Source organism: Onychostruthus taczanowskii, unplaced genomic scaffold (genome assembly GCF_017590055.1).
Source record: "Onychostruthus taczanowskii isolate IOZ18803 unplaced genomic scaffold, ASM1759005v1 scaffold17, whole genome shotgun sequence".
Lineage (NCBI taxonomy): Eukaryota > Metazoa > Chordata > Aves > Passeriformes > Passeridae > Onychostruthus > Onychostruthus taczanowskii.
The window spans coordinates 12,386,144-12,410,239 of record NW_024498906.1 but is presented as its reverse complement, the minus strand read 5'-3'; the positions used below and the strand labels follow the sequence as shown (position 1 = coordinate 12,410,239).

Below are 24,096 nucleotides of genomic sequence, written 5' to 3'. Positions count from 1 at the left end.
TCCTGACCCAGAAACAGCACAAATTCCACTTTTGCTGCATTGGAGCTTTTAAAATTCCCTAATGAACATCAAAACATCTTTTTGGTTTTCCTAAGTTGTGGAATTCAGCCTTGTGAAGTTTCTCTGCCCATGGTAGACCCAGACAAAATCCAGAACTCTGGTTTTGGACTCTGGGTTTTTTGTTTCTTCAGCAGAGTCTTGTGAGCTTTTCCTTTGTCTCTTATTTCAGATAAGTCACAAACTCCTCAGCACATTCCCTATTCCCACAGAGAAGGAGCAGGGGCATCCATCCAGCAGAACTGTAATAATTTGTCTTATTTGCTGGGTGAGTTTGTGCCCAAAAGAGAAATCATTCCAACAGAACCAAAAGATGCAAGACTGAAACAATCCTTTATAAAAAGCTCCCTTATCACAGATTTTTGCAGCAGGGTTTGGAACTCAGAAAAAGTGAAGGAGTTTGTCTGAAGCTTCATTGTCAAAAATCAGAGCCTTGACACAAAAATCAGGGGTCACCATCGCTCCAGAGCACAGGGAAGGGGCTGCACACTCCTGAATTTACTCTCCCCACGAGGAAAAGTGTCCAAAGACATTTCCTTTCATGGAATCATGCAATTGTGCTGGGACAGGGCTGGGGCAGCTCTCAGGTGGCCTCTCACCTGTGGGGCACAATCTCAATCCCAATCCCAATCCCAATCCCAATCCCAATCCCAATCCCAATCCCAATCCCAATCCTGCTGCCCACCTGCTTTGGATGAAGGCACAGATAAATATTCTCTCCTTCTCCTAAATTAATACTTAAAGGGAAGTCCCACCAGGGTGTGTGGGATTAAACCAACATCATCCCAGTTAATAAATGCACCATCAGTGTCCCAGGCCAAACCACATTTAATTTCCATTTTCCTTTTAAAATAACACCTTAAAGTGAAGTTAAACCAACTGAAAGTGAAAAGAATGAATGCCGAGGCACTTGTTTTAATTGGCCTTAACTTCTGCAGCCTCAATGCAAAGCATGAGGCCCATCAGAGTTTGGAAGGCTGCTGCTTCTAAAGATAGGCTCAGAATTTGGGAGTGCTGAGGGCTGGCAGAGCAGCAGCTAAAATTAGACCCCAACAGACCATGTCAGATGTGTCAAGAACCCACTGCAGCTTTAATATTTTTAATGTTTTTCAAGTGGGCCCTTTCACCCAGGCAGAGTGAAGTTTATTTCAGATAATGATGGGGAGCTACTGCTCAGAATTTTTCCAAACTTGAGGAAAAACAAGTTGGGAGAAATGGCCCTGCTCAGATCTGCTTTTTTCCTCCTTCTCCTATTACCCCTCCTAAATCCTTGGCTGGATTTTAAACCACGCCTGCCCCAGCTCCCAGCTGTGGGAGTTTGGCCAGAGCTCAAGAAAAGAGATACAAGGAGCTTTTTCTGGGCTGCAGCTGAGGCTGGGGCTGGATTTGGGATGAGGGAGAAGCTGCAGGACAGCCCTGGGAGCCCTTACACGGACACAGAACGGGATCTGCTGTGGCATCTCCTCCCCAGCCACAGCAGCACCAAATTCCACAGGCAGCAAGGATGGTTCAAGCAGATTTTTGTGCCTGGAAGTAGCCAAGAAATTTTTCCTGACCTTCAGTAATTGGGATTGATGCCCCCAGGGCTGAAGGGGATTCCCCTCAGTGTGTTAATTCTGATTTACCATTATCCATCCATCAGCTCTGTGATGCTTTCCCAGCGGATCCAGTGGGACTCATGGCAGCGAGTTACATCACATGGAAGAATTTGGATTTTCCCACTCAAAAATTCCATTCCATTTCAACTTTTCAAGCAAAACAATTTCACCTGACAAAGTTGTGCAGAAGGTTTGATATAAATACCAGGTGTAAATACCAATATAAATACCAGGTGTATTTTTAATTTCTACAGGGGTATTTTTATCTTTTCTCATTAAATTATCAGCCTGAGTCTTTCCAAAGCTACCCAAAAATTAGGCACCTGTTAAACACAGCCTAACCTTTTGCTTTACTCAGCCTATTATATTTTTGGACCTGTTCATGCAATCAAGGTTTTTGCCTTCAAGTCTCCACCCAGGAGAGCTTTTCCATTCCCTTCATCCTTTCTTCTCTGAGTCCTTTCCATGGAGCTGCAGATATCCCACATGCCATTCCCTGAATTCCAGCCCCAGGGAGGCTTCTCAGCTTTCATGAACTTTGTCCCAGTTTGCCACATCATTTCTGGGATTTGCCATCACCCTCTTCCCAAATGTCTGGTGAGGATACAGAAAATGAGAAAATCTGGACTTCAGCACTTCCCAGCAGAGAAAATTACAGTTCTGCTTTGCACTAGGACAGATTGGGATTTGCAAGATTTTTCCCTGGGCAACCCTTTTTCCTTAGGAAATTTCCAGTTTGGGGAGAAAAGTTCTCTCAACCATTTTCAAACCTGTAAAACAGAAGGTTATAAAGACAAAAAACTAAACAGAAAATGAGGAAATAGTTGAAAGAGAACTAAAAAGTATTAATGGAGCATTCAAAGGTCCAGTAGAATCTAGTTAGAATTATATAGGGGAAAAAAGCACAAAAAAAAAAAAAAAAAAAAAAAAAAAAGGATGTTCTTTCCTTCCTCAGAAGTGAGAATAAAGACAAGGATGGGGGAGAAAAAGACCTGCAAAGGAGTGAAAATGAGCAGGAAGAGTTAGAAGGATTGAAAAGAAAGGGGAAAAAGGAAAGGAAAAGAGAAAGGAAAAGGAAAAGGGAAAGGAAAAGGAGCAAGGAAAGGAAAAACGAGCAGGGAAAGATCAAGAAGGGAATCAAGAGGGTTATGAAAAGGAATCTTTTCATAGAGGGGAGAAGAAAGAAAATACCTGAAAAATCAGTGAAAATTAAGTCAAAGTACTGCAGGCAGTGGGAATGGGAAAGGAAAAGTAGGGAAAAGGAAAGGAAAAAGCAAGGAAAGGACCTGAAAATCAGAGAAAAGTCACTTAAGTATTGAAAAGGATAGGAAGTGGGAATAACAGCATGAAAAGAAAGGAAATTATAAGAATAAAAAAGCAAGGAAAAGGCAAGGAAGGAAGAGGGGGGGGAAAGAAATTAAATTACCCAGAAAAAGCATGGAAGAGGTGGGAAAAAATGGAAAAAGTCAAAGCAGGGAAAACCAGGGAGGGGATGGAAAAATGAGCAAAAGGAAGAAAAAATGCACCTGGAAAACATTTGGAAAAAAGTGGACGAGGAAGGGGAAAGAAATTTGAAAAGCACTGAAGTGAGAAAAGGAAGCACAGAATCACCCAAAAATATGTAAATAATGGGGGAAAAAAGGGGAAAAGATAAAGATTGGAAAGAAGAAGGGGAAAAAACCTAAAGGGAAGGCAAAGTGGGGGGGAAGCAAATGCAAATCAAGGGTGGCAAAGGAAGGGGGAAAGACAGGCAGGAAAAAAACAAGCAGGAAAGATGGGAAGTGAAAAGAAAATACAGGGAAGATTAATGAAAGTAAAGAGGGGGTGTTGAAAGATCCTGAAAAAATAATGGAAGAGAACTCAAAGGAAGGGAGGAAAAGTCAAAGCAGGGAAAAATCTGAAAGCACCAAGATTTTTTGGGGGAAAGAATTGGGAGGAAACCAAAAGGGGAAGAGGAAGGGAAGAGCAGGGGATGGAAGCAAGACAAAATAGGGGAAGAATGGCAGGAAAACAAAAGCAAGGAAAGCACAGGGAAAACTGTGAAAAGAGAGGAAGAGAATAAAGCAATACAGGTAGAAGGAAAAGCAGAAAGACTGGGAAAGCAACAGGGGAGAGAAAGAATGGAAAAGCAGTGGGAAAAGAAGGGAAAGGCAGAGATAGAAAAAAGGGGGAAAAAGACAAGTAGAGGGAAAATTCAAAGCTGAAAGATGGGAAAAGGAGGGAAAATGTGAAAAGGAAGAAAAAGTGTAGGAAATGGGAAAAGGGTCAGAGTGGAAAACAGGGAAGGGGAAGGAGAAGCACTGAGAAAGGACAGGAATTTAGGAAAGGGGGAGAAAAGACTTTGAAGTGTTCCTGAAGAGGGAAATGACCTACAGCTTCAACTTAAAACCAAATGAAAAGGGCATTAAAATTCTTCTAAAGTGGCAATGTTGGACTTCTGACAAAACTCCATCACTGTTCCCATGAAGGAATTCTTGGGACATCTCTGCTTTTCCATGCCCTGCCTCCTGAGATTCCTGGATTTCTCCTCTCAGGTCACTTGTGACACTCAAGTTTTCAGAATTTAATTTCCAAGGAATGGGAACAGCCCTGAGGCTGCCAGAGCTCCAGGAGAATCTGGACAGTGCTGCCAGGGATTGGGATTGTTGGGGGTCTGGGCAGGGCCAGGAGCTGGAATGGGGGATCCCTGTGGATTCTTCCCACTCAGGACATTCCATGATTCTGTGGTTGAATTCTCTCAGCTTATTCTTGACTTCAAAGGTCTCCAAAATGGGACTTTCCTTTGAGTACAAATTAGGAAAGGCTTTGTTGAGTTCAGCTCAATGTGCTCCAATCAGGATGAGCCTTTCTTCCTGTCCCGGGTAAAAGGAACTCCGTCACCATCATCATCATCATCATCCCATCATCACCATCATCCCTGCAGTCTCAGAATTATCAATTCCATCCACCAGCTGCTGACATTGATGGGGAGGAGTCCTGGATTCCTGCCTGAGCTGGCTGGCAGGAAAATCTGAAGGAAAAGAGAGAGCCTGGAAACTGACAGGCAGTGGTAAAGATGTCCCCAGCTGGGGAAGGGGAAGAGAGATCCTGAAGAAAGATATTTTAAAAATGTTCTGCTTGAGATCTTCCATTAATTTCTTTAGAACAAACATTTGATTTTTCCATATATCATTTTCCAATCATTAACTCCCTTGTTTTGGACAATCAACATCCATCAAATGCATCTCCTTTCTCAAGGGGAGGCCTACAGGAGGGGGATTTGGTTATTAATTTCTCCTGCCTTAGCCATGCTCCTCTTCTATTACTCAACACCACAAGCAATACCCATAAAACCTGAAGTTTCAAGAAATTGTTAAAATTCCTGTGATTTTGCAAGAGATTCATGAATCAGTGCTCAGCAGGACTCAGTGATCACACAACAAATTTGAGAAGTTTTTAACCCATTTTTAACAGAATCAAAGAAAGCTTTGCATTGGAAGGGACCTTAAAGCTCATCCAGTGCCCCCCCTGCCATGGCAGGGACACCTTCCACTGTCCCAGGCTGCTCCAGCCCCAGTGTCCAACCTGGCCCTGGGCACTGCCAGGGATCCAGGGGCAGCCACAACCTTTGCCAGTGTTTTACCACTCATGGTAAAAAATGCCTTCCTTATAATAAACATAAATCCAGCTCCTTAATGTTGAAAGCCATTCCCTGTGTCCTGTCCCTCCATCCCTTGTCCCTAGTCCCTCTCCAGCTGTCCTGGAGTCCCTTTAGGTACCAGAAGGGGGTCTGAGGTCTCTCTGGAGCCTTCTCCGGGCTGAACAACCCCAGCTGTGATCAACTCTGAAGCTCCACAGTATCAACCATAAAAGATAATGAGCAGCAACTACAAACCCCCTCAGGTGTAGGCAGATCCCATAAATTTGACAGGGCTCTTATGGAGAACTGCTGAAATCAAATCAAGGCATCTTCATCAGTGAGGAAGGAACAGCTCAACAGCCGTCAGGAGGTGGAAAACTAAAAACCAACTGCAAATTTCCAACATGAAGCTGTTCCTGTAGAACCCCACAAAAACAGAAATATGGAACATATGCTTTGCTGGCCAGGTATTGTGCACTTGAACATGAATCATTCCAAGTAAAATATCCCAGAATCCAGGATCTCTAAGACTGGAAAAGCCCTCCCAGCCCATGGAGTCCATGCCCACCCTGTCCCCTGCCCAGAGCACTCAGTGCCACCTCCAGGGGACACCTGCAGGGATGGGCACTGCAAAGCTCCCTGGGCAGCTCCTGCCAAGGCCTGAGCACCCTTTCCATGGGCAAATTCCTGCTCTTGTCCACCCTGAGCCTGCCCTGGCCCAGCCTGAGGCTGTTCCCTCTGCTCCTGTCCCTGTTCCCTGGAGCAGAGCCCGACCCCCCCGGCTGTCCCCTCCTGGCAGGGACTTGTGCAGAGCCACAAGGTCCTCCCTGAGAGAATTCCAATAAATAAATTATCTAAAAGTCAGGCTAAACACCAGCTACCCTCAGGAGATCAACTCTCAGCAGTATCTCTACTCTGCAGCCACTTCCTTGTGTATTTTTGACCAGAAAGACATTTCCTTTCTATCCAGAAGTTCCACACTGATCTTACTGGAAAAAATTTGTTCTATAAACCAACACAACATGTTCTGTGTCACCAGGCTGGAGTTTGCACTCATTCCCTCATTAGGAAAGATGTTCCTGATGGGCTTCTTGGAATTCTTGATGGGATTCTCTGCGGAATCCTGATGGGATTCTCTGTGCAATTCTTCCACAGAGGATCCTCAAAAGTCTTTTTCGGTTGTCCAGTAAAAAGTATAAGCACATGGATGGTGTGATGAAAACAAGGATGGCAGAGTGATAAATAATGGAGATGAAGTCACATTTCCAGGTGAATCCAAGACTTGTGGCATCCAGGCCCCTGCAGACACCACAGTACTTACAGGATGGAATCCTAAATCCTGGCAGAGCAGCCATTCCCCAAGGACTGAGCAATCAGGATGGAGAATCATCTAAATTTACAATCCTTTAATGCAAAGAACTGAGGCTGAAAGGTTGAAAACTGCAATCCTGGCAGGGATAAGCAGACAAGGAACCGAGTGAGAGGTCCAAGGATGTACCTGCACCTCCTGCACACCCCGCAGGACTGGCAGCACTCCCAGGGGCTGTGTGCAGCAATTCCAGCTTTTACAATGGGTTTGAAATCATCTGAGGTTTCAGAAGAGCCGTAAGAGCTTTACAGTTAATGGATTTAAGGAGGTTCATCAAGTGAACATATTTTTATGTGGAAGAGTTTCAAATTAGTTGTTACTCGTTGTTCTGCCAGGCTCTGGTGGCCACCAGCTGTAGCTCAGCAGTCCCAGAGCTGAAGGAGGACTGGGAGCCTGGAAATAACCTGGCTGAATCACTCCAGAGACACGGAAAGCTCCTCCCACCTGGCAGAACCTGCAAGAAAATCAGCTTTTTCCAAACTAGGTCCTACTGCACCCACAGCCAGGGAGTTGGTGATACAGCAGGAACTGGGCTGGGGTCTTGGGATAATGGCAGGCCAGTCCCAAAATCCCATTCCACGGCCTCAAAACCAGCTCCCCTGGGATGGGGAGGAAGATGCAGAGCACATCAGAACACAGACTAAGAGATGAGGATTAAAGAACTCAAACTACAAGCACAGTCCATGAGAATCGAGCAGAGCTGTGTTCACACATCAGTGATTTGCAGACCTCGCTGGTTTTCAATTAAAAACTCCAAATTAGCTGTTACGCCTCCAACTTTTACTTTCATATTTTTAAGTCTGTTTCAATGTATCTGATATTTACATATTATAGTATAATTATACCTACCATACCATGGCTTGGAGTAGGTTAATTGCATAGGAAGACTTACTACTTTTACATTTTTTCTTTGTTTTTTTTTCTTAAATTACTCTTTTTTTTCCTTCTTTTTTTTTTTTTTTTCCTTTTTAAAAAGCACAGTAAAGAGTCTGAGGACAAATTATTCAACTGTTTATCATACATAAGACTGCATGACTATAATACAAAGGGCTTGTCTTTTCATTTAACGTTACAATATACACAGCAAGTCCGGACTAGATCTTACAATCTGAACACAGGTATTTAACCTTTTCCATGCTGTTTATGTTTACAATGCACAGAAGTCCTGTAACCAAACTGTGTAGTAAAGCACACAAAACTGGACTGTAACATAACACAGTATGCAGAAGTACTGGATTTTATGATTTTTTTTTTTTTTCTTCTTGATGTAGAGGTTATTTCTTTGAACTGCTTTAGGTTTGGTGGGGTTTTTTTGGCGCTTGCTAAGGGGTGGCGCGTGGTGTTACCCAGATTCCATATTACCCTTATATTCCTAGACAGCAGTAAGAACTGGATTCCTTTTATTTGATATTGCTAAACTCAGCATTCTTTTCTAAGGTGACAGCCTTCCAAATCCCATAAACTTCTCTGAATAACTGAGCTTCAAAAGAAAACCAACCAAAAAAAAAAAAAAAAACGGGGAGGAAAAAAAATCTGCTTTCATCCACAAGGTTGATGTGTCAGTACAAAAAGAAATATTTGATTAAGAAAACCATGATTTATAGAAAAAAGCTAATCCCAAGGATTCGTTCCCATGTACACAGTAGTCAGCTGCTGTGTTGCCACTGTGAGTTTAAAAAATTCCACCTTTTCGACTGAAAAAACAACTTGGCCGCATGGAATTGACCATTTGCTGCTAAAATTAACTTTTCCAAGGGCTTACTGGCAGAGGTAGATCACTGCTTCTGTAAGAGAGGATGGGTGACACTGTTCATCTGGGATGGGCAATCAAGGAACTCACCTTCATTCCTTCACCAAGGTTTTTTTCCTCACGCAGCTTTTTTAAAGTTTTTTTTTGCCTTTTCCCCCCCAAAAAAAACCAAAACAAACAAAAAAAAAAAAAAAAAAAAAAAAAAAAAAAAAAAAAAAAAAAAAAAAACCAAAAAAAAAACCAAACAAAAAAAAATCTCTTGGATGGGCCCGTAAATTTTGCAACTGCCAAGCTGACTGTGTTATATTAAGGCAGCGTTACCCAAAAATTAGGCACCTGTTAAATACAGCCTGCTAACCTCAGGTCTCCCGTGAGGGTTTTGCTTTACTCAGCCTATTATTTTTTTGGACCTGTTCATGCAATCAAGGTCTTTGCCTTCAGGTTTACAATTTTGTTAATAAGGAATACAAGAATCAACTGCTGGTTTCATAGCTTCTGGATCTAGTGTCCCTTTTAACCTTCAGAAGCCTGAACACATTGATAATGTAACAGATGTTATAGTCTCCAAGTAGATGTCAATCTATTATCTTCAGTACACAGATTGCTGTAAATGTATTGGCTATGAATTCAACAACAGTTCCAGTTTTGTTTAAGCAATAGTACAGCCATAATTTTTCAACTGACATTTAAAAATGGTCTAGTTACACCTTGTGTCAAAGTGCAGAACTGCTACATTATTGGTTACAGACATCTATGTGCTATAAAAACAGCTTTGGTACAATAAATTATCAAAAAAGAAAATAAATTTTTGTAAAATTCACAGCATAATTGTGAGGCAAAAAAGCAGTCACATAAAATTCTGCATTTTTTTTTTTTTAAAAATGTTCAGGATGAACAGAAGACGTCTTTGTGCAGAAGTAATGGTGGAGAAAACCACGTGCCGAGAAAAAGCAAAAGAAAAAAGTAAAAAGCAGGAAGGGACACAGTTGTAGCTATTTCCATCAAACGCAAACCACTACTCCTGTGACCTTCAACCAATAAGGAAGTCAACTTTATGACACACGCAAAGTGACCTTGCAATACCTTACAATAAGTGGGTCACAAAAGTCTATTTTAAAAGAAAGGCCTCTTGAATTACCCATTCTCTGTGTTTTCAGCATTAAGGACTGTCTGCAAAAGCATGTCCAAAAGTGATTGCATCTGAAATGGTAGGCTCTTCTAACTTAAGAGTCCAAATCCATAAGGCCAAAGGTTATCCCAAAGACCACCACTTAGACCTCCCCAGGACTGGCCAGGACCGACCCGTTGATTGCTTCTCAGTGCACCTCAGTTATGAAACCAGTCAGATTTCCATCCTAACTGCCCGTGGGCTCCAAAAGGTGGCACCCACAGAATTCCCATCACAATTGCTGCTTTGATCCTCAGTAGATTCAGAAAAGGAGAGTTCTGCTCACCGCCACTTCGCATGCTCAATGTGCCTCACAAACTCCGTCACAACCGTCCCTTTTTACAGCTGAAGAATAATATATTTGTGTAATCTGAAGGTCCCTCTTTCTTACAGTACTGCATTTCTGTGCCCATGGTTGTTTGGGGAACTAAAAAAAATATATATATTACTCACTCCCCCTCCCACCCAAAAAACTTCAAAGGGCCTTTTTTTAGAAATCATGTGCAATGCCTTTAAAAAGAAACTAGTTTGCAACTATGACTAACATTTGAACAATAACCCCTGTCGAATGAGAGCAAAAAAAATTTAAAATTAAAATTAAAAAAATCAAAACCCCTCCCCAAAAAAACCAAGCTATGACTAGGTTGTGGCAAGTTAAAATGGGGGAAGCAAAAGGTGAACACCACTAAGCTATCCGTTAAGGTGGGTCCAGACATGGCTCTTAAAAAAAAAAACCAACCAAAAAACCTCCCCCCAGCAAAAAACCAACCAAAAAAAAAAAACTTCATTGTCCCTTTGCAATCTTTTCAAGTTTAAAAAAATAGTCAACTTTGCCCTCCTGTAGCGGTTCAGTGAGTTTATCTCCTTCTGATTCAAGCAGCTTTGCACTTTGTTTTTTGGAAAAACACCACTTCTATAAAAACACACAAGAAACAAACTTAGTTTCAGTTTAGTCACGAGCTAGCCACAGGACTTTGCTGAACACAAACTCCTGTCATGGGAGACTCTTCTCTATCAATGCCTTGCCTCATGGCAAGGTGTCCTTCAGTCATGTAATGAGCAGGACCTGTATTAGCAGAGAACTGGTACGTGGGATGTCCAGCTATGCCAGTTTCTTGGCGCGGATTAGAGTAGACTGTTAAATTCATGTCCATAGCTCCGTTCTGTCCAAAGTCCAAGGTATTAGCAGCCACTGGGCGGTTCTGATAGGCCTGATTGCCTTGGTTACCAGTAGAGGAGGAAGATGTAGAGGAAGAAGTAGTTGAGGAAGACAGGGATGTCATGGAGTGGTGACTGTGGCCCACCTCCATAGAATCCTGGGTGGAGGAGCTGTTTGTTGGAGAATTGTAGACTCTCGGCCTGGTCCGGCTGCCCAAGGCTTGCTGTCCATGGTGGTGGTGGTGGTGGTGGTGATGGTGGTGGTGGTGGGAGCTGTTGCCGTGGTGATGGTGTAATGCGTTCTGTTGCTGAGGGTTTACATGGAAGGTGGTTTCCTGAACCGGGTGGTTCTCGACGGTGACCTGGGTGGGAGCTTCGGTGGCTGTCCAACCGATGGGAGGGGGAAACTGCTGCCGAACCTGCAAAATCCCAATGAAAACGCTGACTCAAAGCTGTCCTTTCACCCAGTCACAGAACCACAAAGGCTGGAAAAGACCAACCATCCAAGACCACTCAAGACCATCCAACCTCTGACTACCTTGTCGACTGAGTGTCACATCCAGTCAGTTCTTGAACAACACACGAGAGATTAAGTTATTCGTATTTATGCCAATTTTTTTAAATGCTAACCAAGCCTTACAGTTGCACATTTATTCTAGAATTTCAGACATACCCTTAAGAATAATTTCCAATACTTTTCTATCTTGAACAACACATGAGAGATTAAGTTATTCGTATTTATGCCAGTTTTTTTAAATGTTAACCAAACCTTGCAGTTGCACATTTATTCTAGAATTTCACCCTTAAGAATAATTTCCAATACTTTTCTATCTTGAACAACACATGAGTGATTAAGTTATTTGTATTTATGCAAATTTTTTAAAATGTTAACCAAACCTTGCAGTTGCACATTTATTCTAGAATTTCACCCTTAAGAATAATTTCCAATACTTTTCTATCTTGAACAACACATGAGAGATTAAGTTATTCGTATTTATGCCAATTTTTTTAAATGCTAACCAAATCTTGAAGCTGCACAATTATTCTAGAAATGCAGGCCTGTACTTAAGAGTAATTTCCAATACTTTTCTACATGTATCTGAAGAAAAATGAATTATCCTGAATTATTTTCAAACACTTAAAGGAAGTCTGATAAGTGACTTTGCTGTCAAAATTATAGGAGTAGCTTTACATTACAGTAATAATAATAACACCATTTGTACAACACTTAGAAAAATAAAGCCCTGACCTCTGTCTCAGGAGTCTGGAGACAATAAGCAAAGCAAATGAAATTAAAATGTTGTAGCTCATACCTTGAAACGTGCCAACAGCATTAGAGGAACCACTGGAACAACACAGCTGATTAAAGGCTACTAAAAAAGCAAGGTCTGTCTACACAGCAATTAATGGTGTACATGGGGGGAGCATCTATGGTTTTATGTGTCCTGCACTCAGATGTTCTGCATTACCTGTGGGCTGTGTGTTTCACAGTCCATAGCTTGCACAGCAGCAGTGAAGTGCCCACCGCTGTGTCGATGCTGGTGCGTGGGGTCCGACCGCGCCCTTCCGCTGTTGCTCGTGCCAGAAGATCCACCTGGAAAACCCCAACATGCTCAGTGACTAAAGGGACACAGAATTTACAGCTATCAGACAATGGCAGCATAAAAGGTTTATAAAGTGCTTCAAGGAAAAAGTGTAAAATCAATGTTAATCACTCACATTTTTGCTCATGTAGTTGGATTTTTGGGGGTTTTCTGTTTACCTGTTCCAGCTGATTAAAATAATTGTTTAGTGATCATGCCCGATATTTTTTGACAGTATGGAAAAAAAAATAACATTTCACAGACTCATGGAATATTCTAAGTTGGAAGGTACCCACAAGGATCATCCAGTCCAAGTGCACAGACACTCCAACAATCCCACCCTGGGTATCCCTGGCAGCGCGGTCCGAAGGCTCCTGCAGCTCTGGCAGCCTCGGGGCCGTGCCCATTCCCTGGTGAGCCTGTTCCATGCCCAATATAAGGAAGCACAATTTTATCACCTGTTCATGACCAAAACCCACCTGAGCTTGAAGATGTACTAGAGGTGGTTCCTGAAGACTGTGACTGCTCCATGGCAGGACTCGTGGACACGCTGTTACTCGTGTTGGTACCTTCGTCCGCCGTTTTCTTGAAGAAACTGTGCTGCAGGGCGTAGTAGGGCTGGATTCGTGTCTTGGGGTCATAGTCAAGCATCCTTAAGATGAGGTCTTTGAACTTCAAGTAGTCAGCTACAGTATGACCTGACTCCCCAGCACGGCGCCCACCCGGCCCTCCTGTCTCAACTCCCAGGATATTGTGGAGTTTGCGAGTTCCCGGTGGTTTGTATTCCTGTGGGGAAGGAGGAATGGTTGGGAATCAGTGTGTGCAGCACAGATTCTACATCAAAAGTCAAATCAAATCAGGAAATGTTATTTAATTGACAAGACAGAACAAAATGAACAACAAAGCTGCATTTTCAATAAGATGATGAAAAACAAAGTAACGACTCACCATTTTATGTATTTTTATATATACTTATTATTATCCTAATTGTTTTACCTACCCTTTTTCCATCTTTGGTCTTCTTCAAGTTCCAAGTGCTATCTGGCAACTTCTCAAAGAACTTTCTTGCTTTGGGTGCTTGGTCGAGGATGTGGGTTGGTGGTATCCCCAAAACTTCCACTATTTTATTCATCTGATCCACCTGTCCCAAATAAAATGGGTTGGTGAAGGACAAGTGACAGCCAGCCCAGCTGTGGCACAAATGTCAGCTACTCACACAAGTTCTAAGTTAAAAATTGAATATGGACAAAACAAATTAAGGAGTAAGAGGAAGACACAGAGAATTATGAATGGGTAGTTTTGTGTCCTGACAAAAGTCCTGTTATTGCTGTCTAATCCTTTCAGAATTACCAGGCTTCCCTAATTTATGCATTCCAATAAACAGATGAAAATCATTATGGGGATTAACAATAAAAAACCCCAATTCCTGGTAGATAACTTACCTCATTTGCCCCACTAAAGAGAGGCTCTCCAGTGTGCATCTCGACTAAAATACACCCAAGGGACCACATGTCAATTGCAAGGTCATAAGGCATTCCCAGTAGCACCTCTGGTGATCGATAAAAACGACTCTGGATATATTGGTATATCTGCAAGAAAAGCATCTCCAAGTCACAATCACACACAGCATCCCAGGGGAATGAAAATTCCAAGTGACAAAACACAACTGCCACGAAATCCCATTTTGGTGCAGGGAAAGATGAGGTATCAGGGATAATAAAATCTGTGTATATATTACATTAATAAAAGTATCTAATTATTAATTTTTAGGAAAATACTGTGCTCACAAAAAAAGCAGAAGTTCGGCTTAAGTCATGTCATGTTTTTGTAATTGTGATTTTTAACATTTCAAAATTATCTTCTTATTGATAAATAATGGATTTGGATAAATAATTCCGATGTCATTTCACCTCCTGGTGTCTTCCTGCAGTCCTTCCTTTTAGTTAATAGCAAAAAGTTATTTTATTAATCTAAATCTCTGTCTCATTGCTGCTTTAAGTACAATATTCCATATTCTGATCCACTATTCCTAAATTTATCCTGGGAAAAAGCAATGGGGTGCTAGTGACCAGTGCCAGCTCCTCAAGAGACAACTGGGGCACTTTTGGTGAAGTTAGTCCATGAATTCCTAAATTCTTTTCCTACAGATCCAGTCTGCAGTGTCACTAATCATAAACAGGGGACATGCTAAAGGAATGCTCATGGAAAGAGGAATATAGATGGAATAAAAAGAGCATTTTATTTATTTTCACTTAATTTTTTATTTATTAGCATTGCAGATTTCTACAACCAAGTGCTGGTGCATTCTCCACTGACAGCACAAAAACACAGCCAGGGAGAAATAAAAACCATGGAAAATTTATCATATGGTGGACTGTTATCTACTGGGGCACTAAAGGAAGTGGAGGATTGTCAAATTGTTCAAAATAAGGCGTGGATGTGACACTTTTGGACTTGGTTTAGAGGTGAATGTGGTGCTGCTGCTTCATGCTTACACTTGATCTTAAAGATCTTTTCCACCCTTGACAATTTTGGGATTCTGAGCTCTTGTGGACTGTGGATCTCTATTTAAAACTGAGTTATTGTTAAAAACCCATCATGAATAAGTTTCAATGAGCTAGATGAGTATTATAAATTAAAAATCCTACATCTTTCATCAGCGCAAACGGAATTGTCTCCGTTTTTCCCCCCAAACTCACCCTCTGCCCAAGCTGACACGAACTGCCAAAATCCACGATCTTGATGGCGCTCCTTTTGGGGTTGCAGAGCAGGATGTTCTCTGGTTTTAGGTCACAGTGAATGATGCTGAGCTCGGGGGTGGCCAGGAAGAGCAGGGCCGTGCACATCTGCTGCGCGAACTTGCGCGTCAGGTTGAGGGACACGCCGCGGAAGTTGGTGTTCCTCAGCAGGTCGTACAGGTTGTAGGACAGCATCTCAAACACCAAGCACAGGTGGTTCCTGAACATGAAGTGGCGCTTCAAATGCACTGGGGAAAAAGGGGAAAATGTCATTAATACACTCTGAGAATGATGGGTTAGTTATAACACTGCATGTAGGAAGGAGGATCATCAATAAAATAACAGAGCGTTGTTTTTCTTCCCTGGTTCTGTGGTGTTTACAAATTATTTCTGCCATGCTTGGAGGACAAGAGGACATTTTCACATGCTCAGGTGCACCTCAATAAAACTGGAAAATCTTGTGAAATCTTTTAAATGCTTTAATCAATGTGTAGGAAGCTGAGCATTGAGTAAAATAAGAGCATTGGGTTTTTTCCTGGTTCTGTGTTATTTACAAAAGATTTCTGCCATGCCTGGGGTACAGAGGAGCATTTACACATCCTTGGGTACAAAAACTTGTGAAATCTTTTAAATGCTTTAATCAATGTGTAGGAAGCTGAGTGCTGAGTAAAATAAGAACATCCGTTTTTTTCCTGGTTCTGTGTTATTTACAAAATATTTCTGCCATGTTTGGAGGTCAAGAGGAGATTTTCACATCCTCAGGTACACCTCAGTAAAGCTGAATTAACCAAAAACCTGTGAAGGAATATATTATCAAAATAAGTTATCACTCCCTTACATATACATAAGAAAATATTTAATTGTGAGAATAATTTAAAATACACAATGACATCACTGCAATTTATAAGCTGATCACTTCAATTAATAAAACTGATCAATATCCCCAAGGAATTGTATTCATTTCCTTCAGGCACAATCTCAGTTTATGAAAGGAACCAATCCAAGCCCTTTTCATTAAATAAGTGAAATATTCATCACATTCCTCCCTGTTCAGAGGTCAGCAGGGTTTGCCAATGTCAAACCTTCAGGCTGACACAAGAAAACTGAAAGAGGAAAAACATTTCCAAGAAAAAGCAACATGCTCCTCTTCCTGACGTAATAAAATACTGAATATGAGCACCATGAGAATTCAGACTTTTAATTAACGTGGATTTTTGGTCAGCCTGGAGTCCATGGATTTGTTTTCTCCATTCTCCCACAGCAGTTCCTTCTGTATCCTTTACAACTCACTTGAGATGGAACATTTTGCTCCCACCTGATGCCATTTCCTGCCACACATTCTTCTCCAAATTCCTGTTCTCTCACCTCTGGAATTCTCCTCCCACCATTCCATGTCCTGCTGGGCTTCCTACACTTGATTCCATCTCCTCCCCACACTTCCTGAGCTCGCTGGACCCACCAGCTTGGCAGGAACCACCAAACATCATCACAAACATTCCAAAATGGATTTGGCTATCAGCTGAAAGCAGCCTAAGCTCTACAGCAAAATCCAAACTGTTCACAATACAATAAAAATGAGGAGTAATTAATTCCATACCTATGTAGTACTTCATCTCAGTGTCATGTTTGTTCATCAGCTCGAGCAGTCTCACTTCAATCTGGGCCTGGTTTAGGAAAGCCTTCTTGTTTTTGATGATTTTGATGGCCACCCACTCCTGCTCCACTCGGTCATAAGCCTTCACAACCTGCAAGAGAAGCCAAATTCATCAGGAAAATCCAACTTTCAAAACCCACCCAAACTCCCTTGTTCACCTTTTTGAATTCAGAATTCTCCTTTCTAATTCTATTTTTTCTGATGATACAATAAAGCTACAACTCATTTGGTGATGTTTATTGCAGAGATGCCACTTCATATGCAAATAAAATTATCTAAACCAACACTGTAAAAGGACTGGTAAATCTGAGAAAAACTAAAACCAACAAAATAAAAGTTCCATCCTTCTTCCAGCCTTGGCTGAAGCTGCAACCAGTCAAAACAAATGCTGCTAATGACATTTATAGGAGGTATTGTTTTAAGTTAAAAACCCAATCCAAACTAAAAACCTAACTCAAACTAAAACCAAACTCAAGTTAAAAATGTCAACAGATGGCAAAAGGTGGAGGATTTCTCGTTGTAAAATGCAACACACACTGAAATATAATTAAATGTTTTCTGCAGTAACATGAAATAGCACAAAATATGAGTATCTGAAAAGGCGCTCCGGATAACAGGAGTGAGAAAACTGAGTTTTAATTTCAAAATAAAGCAGCAACAGCACTTCAAATTAAACACAGCTGTGATCCACAGCAATGATATAAACACCTAAGGAGCCATTACCTGTCCAAAGGATCCTTTGCCTATTAAAGAGTCGATTTCATAGCGGTCCATCCACTTCTCCCCATTTTTCACAATGTAGTCGTAGTTGTCATCATCATAACCATCATTGTAAACTTTCCTCTCCTTTTTGTGACTGGAATCATCTCCCTGGCCCTGCTGATGCCGCCGTTTTTTTTTTGCATAGTAAACCTGGAGAGGAAAAGGAGTTTCCTTAAGAGCCCTGCTTAGAACTGCAGCTCAAGAAAGAGGAAAATCAACTTTTATTCAGTATCTTGTGGTTTGAAAGTGCAACTTCTGCAAGTGGAAAACCAAGCAATCCTCTCCTCTTATTGCTGTGTTTGAAGTCAGGTCATTATTCCAAAGGAAAGTCTTGAATAATTGAAGAATTGGGAAAGCAGAGCTAAAGAAATGTACTGACACTAATAAATAACAGTAATAACTGATAAATGTACAAACACTAATAAGTAACAGTAATAACTCTGATAAATGTACTAACACTAATAAATAATAACACTGATAAACATAGTAACACTGATCTCTGGAGTTCACAGGTGCCAAAGGAACAGAAACACCCCAGCACAATGTGCACACAGTAAGATTCAAAATGCTAACTAGCCTGGAAACAAGAATTACCACTTGATCTTCTCCCAAGACTGGGAAAAAATTCCAAGGAAGCCATTAATCACCATAAAAATCCTTCACATTCCTTTTATTGTCAAATGTATTAACCTGAACAACTTCGTATTTTCCATTTGTCTGTAATATTTCATTCAATAATTAAGGGAAAACACTTCAGCATTTTCCTTATAAGCTCTTAGAAACATTAATGAAGTTTTATTGAGCTCAAAGTGTGCTTGTGCCACTTGTGTCTCCTTGTCCTGCAAGCTCAACATCTGTTTATAAAACAACAGAAAATAAATCCCAGGATAAAAGATTTCCTGTGTGCTGGACAGAAACAGGACCACGACAGCCATGACCTCAAACAGGACGTGAACAACTGAGAGAAAACTTGGAATTTTTGGATCTCTTGATGGGATTATTCATAGAAAATCCATTTAAATTATGTATTGTAACAAACATCAGTGCACACTGAAGACAGCTGCAGCCATTACCTCATTAATATGCTTGTATGTTTTGATCAAATCTACGGAGAGTTTCCTCAGTGGAGCAGTGGCTGGATCACGAAAAGTCTGGGGCATCCGCCTCTGGAATGGGAATATGACAGAAATTAGATTAAAAACAGGAATTTAATGGTATAGTTACTACATCAAATTGTGAAATTCCTCATGGAAGTGAGCTATTTAAATGCAACAGGTTTAGTTTTTTTTTTTTAACTGACAATAAAAAAACCCCCACACCCAGTTTAGTGACTTTTTGATATATTAATAATTATAAATATATCAATTTTTCAAAAAGGAGTAAATTCCAAAATTCCTACTTCTCCTTCCACTACACCCAATAGGTTTAATGAAAATCTCCTCTGACAACAAAGACTCTCCTCCATCACTCCTCCCCCTCAGGACTGACACATGAACTGCCACCATATTTAAGGTACACATATTTAAGTTCACAGGAACTTCTGGAGAACTGCGCCAGCTCACCACATTCAACTGCATTAAATTCCAAATAAATACTGGAATAAAATATAAACAAAATCCAGGTCTACCAAGAGACAAACCAGCTCCAAAGGCTGTGCCCAGCACTTCTGGACAAGCTCTGGGAATTCTGTTCCCCACCAGCTGGAGTCTGATGGGGACTCTGGAAAGTGGCTGAGCCCTCAGCCTGCTCCTCTCTCCATCCCAGAGCACAGGTGGCTCTGGAATGTCCCCAGGGAGGAGCCCCCAGAGCCCCTCTGGGCTCTGCTCAGGGCTGGGCACTGCCCAGGGCAGAAGTTGTGCCTCCTGTGAGGGGAATTGCTGGGCTCAGGCCCTGCCCGTGGCTCTGGGGCCATTGCTGGGCCTGGAGCAGAGCCTGGGCCTGCTCTGACCTCTGCACACAGGGACAGACAGGGACAGACAGGGACAGACACAGGGACAGACACAGGGACAGCCAGGGCCAGCCAGGGCTGGTTCCCCTCTCACTGGGGCTCCTCTCCAGGCTGAGCAGCCCCAGCTCCCTCAGCCTTTCCTGGGCACGGAGCTGCTCCAGGCCCTTGCTCAGCTCCAGGAGCTCCTGGCCCTGCTGTGCTGAGGAGCCAGAGCTGGACACAGCACCCAGAGGTGTCCCCAGGGCTGGGCACAGGGGCAGGATCACCCCTGACCTGCTGGCAATGCCCATCCCGATGTGCCCAGGACACTCTGCTGGCCCAGGGACAGCTCGGTGTCCCCAGGTCCTTCCCCAGCAGGTCACCCCCAGCCTGTGCTGCTGCCTGGGGTTGTTCCCCTCCAGGTGCAGAACAGCACCTGCATTAAACTCCGGGTGAGTTTAAGCAATTCCACTGGAGAAAAGCTTGTTCTGTGCATGTTTTCCATCAGTATTATTGAACTAATAAATGAGTTATTAAATGGTGGTGTCCACGGAAGGGCTGGAGGTGGCATTCAGAGCTCTGGGCTGGGGACAAGGTGGGAACAGGGCACAGCTGGGATTCATCTTGGAGACCTTTCCCAATATAAATGATCCTGGAATTCATATCAGTGATATGAATTTGAAAAAGTAGAAGTCTTCTTCTGTGACTGAAGAGAGTTTGCCAGTACCAAGTCTACCTGCCCTTCTATTTTTATAGGATAACTTAATACTTATAATGGTTGCTATACAAATAACTCTTTCTTTTTATCCCCTCAATGACAAAATAAAAAGAATCACATCAAAGTGACCCAAAAAAGGTCTCACAGAAAGAAATTATAGTTTGTGCTTCTGAAACTGGACATGCACTGAGGTACCTGAGAGACCACCCTAGAAAGCCAAACTCCCATTCTCCTCCTGTGTGGGCAGGGGGAAAAACCATTAATTTTATTTTATTACAAGTACAAGCACTTTGTAAACATCAGGAAACTGTCTGAAAGTTTCCTAAACAAACCATCAGACATTTACAAAACATTTTTGTTTCTTCCTTTCATCTGGCAAACAAATGTGGCCCATGAAATAAACCCCACCTAAAGGGGATCTTTAGGTTCTCTCCCACAGCACTGAGCAGCACCAAGTCCTGATCCAGCTGTCACTGTTAAAGCATCTTCAAATCCAAGTATTTCCCTCAAATTCCTTAATTCTGACTGAAAGAAGGTGTTGGAATATGGGAACACTGGTGGGGTTTGCTGGTGAAAGAAACCAGGATGTGGCAGAGGAATATCAGGAATACTGGCAGGGCCCAGACCCTGTCCTGGGCTGCAAAACCAGCACAGGGACTTGATTTTTGAGGGAAAAGTCTCAATGTGGAAGAATTCCATAGTTCAGACCAACTAATCCCACAAAAAATTGCTCTAATTTGGAAAGGGAGTTTGTATGACAAGTCTTGATGTTTATTTTCTAATTTATAAGTCAAATTTGCTTGCTCAATTCAAAAATAAAGATCTAATTTCCACTGTGAAATAAACAGCCTGGTGAAAAAAAAATTATCTGTATCATCACCATCCAAAAATTATAAATAATTTAAATTCTGCAGGCTACTGCAGCCAGTCCCTTTTTTAACAATTGTGCATTTTGACAGTCACACATTTCAGAGCACACTCCTGAACTTGTATGAACTTTTCCAGAAGTTCTATTTTGCTCCCCTGGGTTCATAAAGTTTTGGGTTGAATTTTTTTCCTCACACTTTTACACCACGAAATTTGTAATATTCCCTTCTTTTTCCAAGAGGGATTCTTTCTTCCTGATGATGGAAGAGCATGGAAGGAAGTAATTTTGTGTTTTATACAACAACACTGTCCAATCATTTATTGTTGGGGTTACTCTGATTCCTGACTTGAATTCAGGGAATGCTCAACCACCAAAGAAAGGGGAAAAGAAAAGAAGGGGCAAAGGGGAGGAGAAGGGGAAGGAAAAGGGGAAAGGGGAAAGGGGAAAAGCTCCCATTTCACAAGCTTCAGTCTCTATCTGCTGGCCAGACAGCAACACTGCAAGCTCAGATCTCCCTAAAACCAGAACACAAATCAATGAGATGCTGCATCTCAGGTCTGAGAGACGAGAAATTACTTTAATTACAATTTGTAATTAAATAATAAGGAAATACCCACAAAAAAGGCCCCATTTCTGTGTCCTCAACACGCTGGTGACAAAGCACATTTTATGAGAACTGTGACTTTTAACTCAGGTGTGCTGTTTGAACTCCCAGCCTTTGGGGATGGAACACACAACAAATTTCTCTCTTTATGGGCATTTTCTTTTTTGTCCAAACAAATGGCATTGTTCCTTTTTAAAAATATTTTTATTTTGATTATGGAGAATCCTGAGCTGTTTATGGGATGCTTTAATTCAGATTTTTTTTTTTTTTACAAAAAGAAAGATCCATCACCATCCACATTTATTAAAAGAAGAAAAAAAAAAAAAAGATAAATTCAGCTTGTGTATAGCACATGTTCCACTTCACAAACACAATAAATAATGAAGTTTTCATTGTGTCAGGGCAACTTTTAGCAAGAATTCCAAATGTAATTGTTTAATTGGCCTGCATGGCCACACTGATGACAGAGACTGCTGAAGTTAAACGATCATTAACAATAATGTTGAATGGGTAGTGAGAATACCCAAATTAAATATTTTAAACTGGAGCTTGAACAACATGAACTTGGCAATGATCTTGATGTGGTCAATAAAATCTCTGGCTAAGATGTGGTCAGAAAACCTCAAATTGTGCAGGTAATTATTTATATATAATAATAATAATTTTATTTGTATATATATATATTCAAATTATGTTAGATAAACAGAACTAGAAAGGTGTTTAACAATCAGCCTGACCTTCCCATTTCAGGTATTTCACGAAAAATGAACTGCTGGAATTTGTTACCAAAATCTCACCTCAGCTCCTTTATCAGGTAAACCAATTTTCTAATAATTTTGTAATTAAATGAAAAGAGTTTCAAGCAACTGAACATCCATGATAAATATAAAGAGAGCAGCAAAAAAAGAAACTTTGAAGTTGTGACAACTTTTAAGCTCTTATCTTTCATTCCCATCAGGCTGTGTTGAACTCACAAGATGGAACCAGTTAAAACTGGACAGTGAAATATGAATTTATTACCATTGCAGGAGAAAGATCACAGAAATCCCAACTTTTCTGTTCACCCTGGACCATGTGTTCCCACACTGCCCTGAAACTGAAACACCCAGCAGCCACAGCCAAGAGCAGGACCCCTCCTGCCAGCACTATTTGGGAAATAAAAGCCCTAAAAAATAACTCCTGAAGGAAAAAAATGTAAAAAGACAGAGCTGGAAGTTTTTAACTGTAATTTAAAGCCTCATAAATAAGAGAAAAATAAAAAAATCTGGCTGGTCTTGGAGTATCTTCCTAGAATTCTTTGATCCTTGTCAGTGATGGGTTTGGGGACCACAGCCAGAAAGCAGTAAGTGCAAGAGAAAATTATGTAAACAATCTTTTAAGAGCAACTTACATGTAATTATTTACATTATTTACATTTAATATAAACACAGCTAATTTATATAATCTGAATATAAATTGTCATTATTATTCCCTAACCTTTAATCTGCAACTGTGAATGATTCCCCAAAAACCAGAATATGGCCTGCAAGCCACTACAACCCCAAATGCAAGCAGGACAGAGCAGGAATAAAACCAATAAATTCACATGCAAGACCCGGCTTCCCTTTCTCTGCTGATGAATTAAAATCATTCCAGGAACCTGAACCAGACACTCCATAAAAAAAAGAGTCAGTCTGCAGCAAAGACACAAAAATAACCTGATAACCTAATGTAATCTAAATACATAGATTGTAGAGAATTTGAATATGAATTGTCATTATTGTTCCCTAACCTTTAATCTGCAACTGTGAATGATTCCCCAAAAACCAGAATATGGCCTGCAAGCCACTACAACCCCAAACCCAAGCAGGAATAAAGCCACAATAATAATAAATAAATAAATTCACATTCCCTTTCTCTGCTTTTGAATTAAAATCATTCCAGGAACCTGAACCAGACACTCCATTAAAACAAAAAAAAAAAAAAACAAAAAAAAACGGAGTCAGTCTGCTGCAAAGACACAAAAATAACCTGTGAGAGCATCCTCAGGTAATCAGGGAAGCTCAGGGATGGGATTTTGGGAGAGGAGCTTTCCGGGCAGCACCGCGGCGCTGCGGCCAGCAGAGGGGGGCGGCAGCTCGGGCAACGCTCCGCTGGAATCCCGGCAGCCGAGCTGGGAAAATCCCCATTTCCAAGACCAAATCCCCATTTCCCGAGCCCAAACCCCGATTTCCCGAGCCCAAATCCCCATTTCCCGAGCCCAAACCCCGATTTCCAGACCCCAAATCCCCATTTCCAGAGCCCAAATCCCCATTCCCTGAGCCCAAACCCCCATTTCCAGAGCCCAAATCCCAATTTCCAGATCCTCAATCCCGATTTCCAGAGCTCAAATCCCGATTTCCAGAGCCCAAACCCCCATTTCCCGAGCCCAAACCCTGATTTCCAGAGCCCAAACCCCGACTGCCCGAGCCCAAATCCCCATTTCCCGAGCCCAAACCCCGATTTCCAGACCCCAAATCCCCATTTCCAGAGCCCAAATCCCAA

General features: G+C 41.6%; 1 protein-coding gene across 2 annotated transcripts in view; it reads right to left on the bottom strand.

The window, feature by feature from the left end:
• Nucleotides 1-7,401: 7,401 nt before the first annotated feature.
• DYRK1A (dual specificity tyrosine phosphorylation regulated kinase 1A) overlaps nt 7,402-24,096 on the bottom strand; it is a 72,430-nt gene continuing 55,735 nt past the window's right edge. For both annotated transcript variants that reach the window (XM_041399820.1, XM_041399819.1), the window contains 9 exons: nt 18,530-18,622; nt 17,418-17,606; nt 16,638-16,785; nt 15,002-15,288; nt 13,745-13,891; nt 13,303-13,443; nt 12,782-13,088; nt 12,189-12,313; nt 7,402-11,138 (listed from right to left, as the gene is read on the bottom strand). In XM_041399820.1, the coding sequence (XP_041255754.1) occupies nt 10,515-11,138; nt 12,189-12,313; nt 12,782-13,088; nt 13,303-13,443; nt 13,745-13,891; nt 15,002-15,288; nt 16,638-16,785; nt 17,418-17,606; nt 18,530-18,622 (2,061 nt within the window). In that variant the 3' untranslated portion in view covers nt 7,402-10,514. The remainder of the gene's footprint in view (nt 11,139-12,188; nt 12,314-12,781; nt 13,089-13,302; nt 13,444-13,744; nt 13,892-15,001; nt 15,289-16,637; nt 16,786-17,417; nt 17,607-18,529; nt 18,623-24,096) is intronic.